The sequence below is a fragment of the Aedes aegypti genome, chromosome 2 (assembly GCF_002204515.2).
Source record: "Aedes aegypti strain LVP_AGWG chromosome 2, AaegL5.0 Primary Assembly, whole genome shotgun sequence".
Lineage (NCBI taxonomy): Eukaryota > Metazoa > Arthropoda > Insecta > Diptera > Culicidae > Aedes > Aedes aegypti.
In genome coordinates, this window is record NC_035108.1 from 365,626,745 (window position 1) to 365,631,746 (window position 5,002).

The following is a 5,002-nucleotide window of genomic DNA, read 5'->3' on the forward strand; positions in this document are numbered from 1 at the left end:
ATTACTTTAAGTAAAAATATTGTAAACAAATTTAGAAAAATGTGTAAGTCATTGTCTTCAAATGCTCCATAACAAATTACAATTGGACGTGTAATCACAGTGATGTAGACAAATCATTTTTATATATATTTGGTGTGGTAAACCCAAACTTTTGCACTGGAGTGTATTACTTTCATTTCAAATGACGATTTTCATATTATTAATGTGATTTTTCTTAATATTTATGGTCACTGCGCTTTTGTAATCAGTCAACGAAATAAGTTAGCTTACGAACCTAAAGCATACGGGAGTACACGGTGGGAACTTAATGTTACTGATAACATGCATAACACAAAACAATTGACAGCGAATCTAGTATGAACAGCTTTTTCAGTAAATAAATGTACAAGCCCCCTCCGAATCTTATCACTTGTGAACACAATTTTAGTGCTCTTATCTGCACTAGCTGTCATCCAACCTTGCTATTTCAATTCTAGGTCACACATTAATTAGGTTGGATATATCGAAGGTTCCGACTACTTTTTAGCTGTACGTGACTGAACAAAACGATCCCCAATTATTGCGTATCACTAAAGAATATCGATCCACAAATCACACTGCTAACTTTTTAATTTTATCGTCGTACATTTTTCCATCTCTGACTGGTTTCACTCGACCCTCGGCTACCATCTTTTCTATTTCTTCCAAAGATTGTCCTTTCGTTTCGGGAATATAAACATAAACCAAAACACCACTCACAACTCCTGCAAGGCCGTAGAGAGCAAATGGCACATACACTCCAGCATTGTCTGTCAATATCTGGAACAGCTTCAAGTTCACGAACTGTATTGCACCATGTCCAATGGTGCTGGCAGCATTGGCATACGCTCGAATAGGTTTTGGCAAAACTTCAGCATGGTATATGGATGGTATCACGAACAAGCCAACATCAAATGATATCACTGTCACCAGAAGTGCTATAAATGCCATCCATCCCAAGTAAGGCGAACTATTCTCCGAGGCAGTCGCAAAATAAGCGCTTGTCAGCACGAGTCCTGAAGTGATACCAACTATAGAGAACAGTACCAAAGGCCGCCGTCCAATTCGATCGATGAGCACAACTGCAATTCCTGTTGCCAGAGCTTGGATGATTCCGAGAACTAGAGACATTTCTTCGGGATCGAGATCGCTGGAAATCTTCATAAAAATCGTTTGGGCATACGCTAATATCATGGTAACTCCGGTACATGTTGTGGCGAACAGTAAAATGCAGATGATTCGTAGATTTTTGCGGTATTGAGGAGCAAACAGTTGCTTGAATGATCCCTGATAATCTTTCGACTGTTGAAGGAACTGTTTCATTGCAACAAGTTCTTTAGTCACACTGGTGCTGCGACGAAACCATCTCAAACTTAGTTCTGCTTCTGTGTCTTTGCCTTTGCCCAGTAAATAGTACGGCGACTCAGGTAACCATATAAATAGTAGAATGAATATTACTGGTCCACTCAAGCCGATCCACGCAAGAGTTCTGAAATTCACCGTTGGACCGATTCCGTACATCACAATAAACGCCAGCTTTCCAATAAATCCAGTTAACGAGACCGCAGATCCTCGAATGTTTTGCGAGCAGATCTCCCCCAGATACATTGGACTTACGGCAAACGTCGTTCCAACCGCTAAGCCAAACAGGAATCGGGCCGAATACAGGAAGCCAATAGAATCTCCGAAAGCCATGAACATCCATCCCATTGTAATGGGAAGGGCCGTAAACAGAAGAGTGCGTTTACGTCCTATCCGATCGGCTGCCACTGCAGTGATTAGCGGTCCCAGCATTAGTCCAATCGAAAGCGTCGATACAATCCACGAGCCTTCATCTGCTGTGATTGGGATAGGGGAATCGGTAGCTACTAGTTTAGGAAGAGCTGGAGAACTCCAGCTCATGCAGAGTATTATCATGTACGCCGAAAAAGAAACTAAAATGGATTGATTTTCATTAACAGATACAATGGTGAAAATGCCGGGTACGAACTTACCTCCTAATGCTGCCACGAATTCGTTTCGATGTGTTGAAAGGATTTGAATGAGTGTCATTCTTTGAATCGGCATGAAGACAAGTTTGATTCAATGGAATTTTTCGAACTGTATTGAAGCAAGTGGAGTCCACTAGTGGGCCCAGCTATTGCCTATCAAACTAAAGTGAATCCGATATCAGTGATTGAGGTTCACTACATGATAAGGGAACACCCATTTAGTATATCACGCAAAATTTGGGAATTTCTGTTCTCTCCTCTAAAATGGGGTTTTCCTGTAATTAATTCATTGATCGTCACACAATGCATGCAATACTTAATCCGTAATGAGCTTTTGCATGGATACAGAAGTTTTAACGCCTAGGGCAATGGAGAAAAATCATGCTAAAGATCTTTGGGTAAAGTGATAGTACTACGGTCGGACATTGTCCCGTAGATGGGCTGCATCGCGCCCGAAACCGGTCAGACAGAAAGATAATTTTTAAGCTTTCTTGACGTTAGTAAGAACTATAAGTGTTATGTCTTGTCTCGCATCGCGTTTCGTGAATGAAGTGATAGTATGGTTCAGGATTTAGAGCGTGATATTTCAGTGGCAATTAAAGATTGTGAAGATTTTTGTCTGAAATTATCAATTATTTTATTTGACATTTGTTCCAATGTTTCAACATTGGATATTCTATGTAACTCATTGGTACTAAACCAGGGAGGAAGCTTCAGAATCATTTTCAAAATTTTATTTTGAATTCTCTGCAGGGCTTTTTTCCTGTTATTAAAACAGCTAGTCCATTTTGGTACAGCCTGAAAATTTGTTTGAATATCGAAAGCTTGTTCTTAAGATAAAGTTTTGATTTTCAATTGATAATGGGACAGAGACATATTTGTTACATTTGGCTTGAATGCCCTGAATGTGATTTTTGAAAATTGAATTCTTATCTAGCATGAGCCCTAGATACTTAACTTCATCTGACCAATTTATTGGAACCCATCTCATCGTGACAACATGTCTACTTGAAGGTTTCGAATTAAGAGCTTTTGGTTTATGTGGGAATATTGTTAGTTGAGTTTTGGAAGCATTAGGAGAAATCTTCCATATTTGCAAGTATGATGAAAAACTATCCAAACTTTTTTGCAATCGACTACAAATGACACGATTGTAAGTGTAATAATAACTAATTTAGGGCGAATCCATTCAAAAGAGGAATAACTAATTACTGAGACGTCCGATTCAAAACCGGTCTTAAGCAAAGTTGTAGCTAACAAATGTATCTAACGATATCAGTGTTGCTCTGACCCTCAAGAGCACGTGGGCAGATACTATGACCAATTGAATGAACTGCTTGCTTTTCCCCTCGTAATTCCCACACAAACCTTAAACGGCTTGTGCAGTCTCAGTTTCTATCCTAATGAGTTCAAATTTTGGGAGGACACTCAGAATTTGATCTAGAATCGAATGAACGGTGTGGAGCCAAAACGATTTTTTGAACTACCAGTGTAATATACATAATTTTTTTTTTTTTTTTTTTTTTTTTATTTGTCATTGTATTTAAAATATCTATTATACTACTTCACAAATCAAATGGAATTCAAGCTCATTTGTGTCGATTTGATTGTTTGTATTATTAATAAACTGAACATAATGAACAAATAGTTTGAGAATACGAATTTTATGTACTTTTCTAATTCTATTTAGTGATGGTCTTAACAAATCATTGAATGAAAGTCTTCTCCAGCCACCTAGGGTGGCTCTAATTACTCGTTGCAGTAAATCCCAAGCCGCACGCACTCTTGGGCATTCGCTATATTTATGTTCCATTGTTTCTACTGCACTATTACAATGCAAACAAGAATCGTCCTCGGCTCGTCCAATAGTGTGTAGAAGCTTACGGTATGGTCCTTTTTCGTTGACGACTAGGTACAAGTTGCTTTTTTCGGTTGAAGTGAAAGAACGGCAATGCAAAATGCGCCAAATTTTCTGCCACTCTAAACTGGGATGCAGTCGTTCCACTCTAGGTATCTCTGTTTGATCAATATAGTGTTGGTGGATCGAATCGGAGGAAAGGTTCTGTTTTACATGTAGTGGAAGCTCTCGGTAATGTTGGCAGATTGTTTTAAGATCAGGGAGATCCATAGGAATAGCGTTACGCTGATTATTTTCTGGTAAAATGAAGGTTTCGTAATACGGAATGGACCCAATCTCACGAATGTGACGATTAATTAATAGGGCTTTGCATTTCAAGCTCGGTAGATGAAGCTTTAAGCCGCCGTGGGCTCGATCTCGTGCAAGTTGCATCATCGGAATTCTCGTTAGTGTGTTATTCCACAGAAATCTACCCATGGATGCAGTTATTTTCCCTGTGTGTACACTGGAAGGCGAGAGGATTGAGGCCAGGTATCAGACTTTTGATGTTACGAACGTGTTTAGGAGAATAACTTTTTGATTGAGTGTTAAAGATCGAGCCGAGTGCAGCCAGATTATTTGGGAAAATTTGGCCACCATGGCATCCCAATTTAGTTTCACCATCAGGCGAACTGAATTTACAAATGTGATTCCCAGCACTTTGATGGTATTGCTTGTCTCCAGCCATGGTATGTGTATTGGGTTGTCATCTATTAGTCCCACATCTATCGATTTGGTTTTGGTCCAATTTAACTTCGCTCCAGACACACGTTCGAAGCAGCAAAAAATTTCTCTCGTCTCTTCAATTCTTCGTACAGATGAACTTATCACAGTTATATCGTCGGCGAAAGCTACGATGAGATCATCATCAGAGAGTTGCTCTAGTTTGGTTAGTAACGGATGGAGATATAACACGAATAAGTGCATGCTCAAGGGAGATCCCTGCCGAACCGAGCGCTCTATGGAGAAAGGTGCCGAAAGGTGCCCATTGATCAGCAGCCGGGATGATGAAACGTTGTCTATCCGCGAGAGTAGATCCACCAAATCACGATTTATTCCGAGTGACCGCATGGTACGATAAAGGAAAGCGTGTCGC

The 5,002-nt window shown here is 39.7% G+C and overlaps 1 protein-coding gene across 1 annotated transcript; it reads right to left on the minus strand.

The window, feature by feature from the left end:
* Positions 1 to 255: 255 nt before the first annotated feature.
* LOC5565786 (facilitated trehalose transporter Tret1) lies at positions 256 to 2,070 on the minus strand. Its single transcript, XM_001650100.2, has 2 exons — positions 2,013 to 2,070; positions 256 to 1,952 (listed from the first exon to the last, which is right to left on the minus strand). Exons 1-2 carry the CDS (start codon positions 2,068 to 2,070, stop codon positions 592 to 594), a joined length of 1,419 nt encoding a protein of 472 aa, XP_001650150.2. The 3' UTR covers positions 256 to 591.
* Positions 2,071 to 5,002: the final 2,932 nt, after the last annotated feature.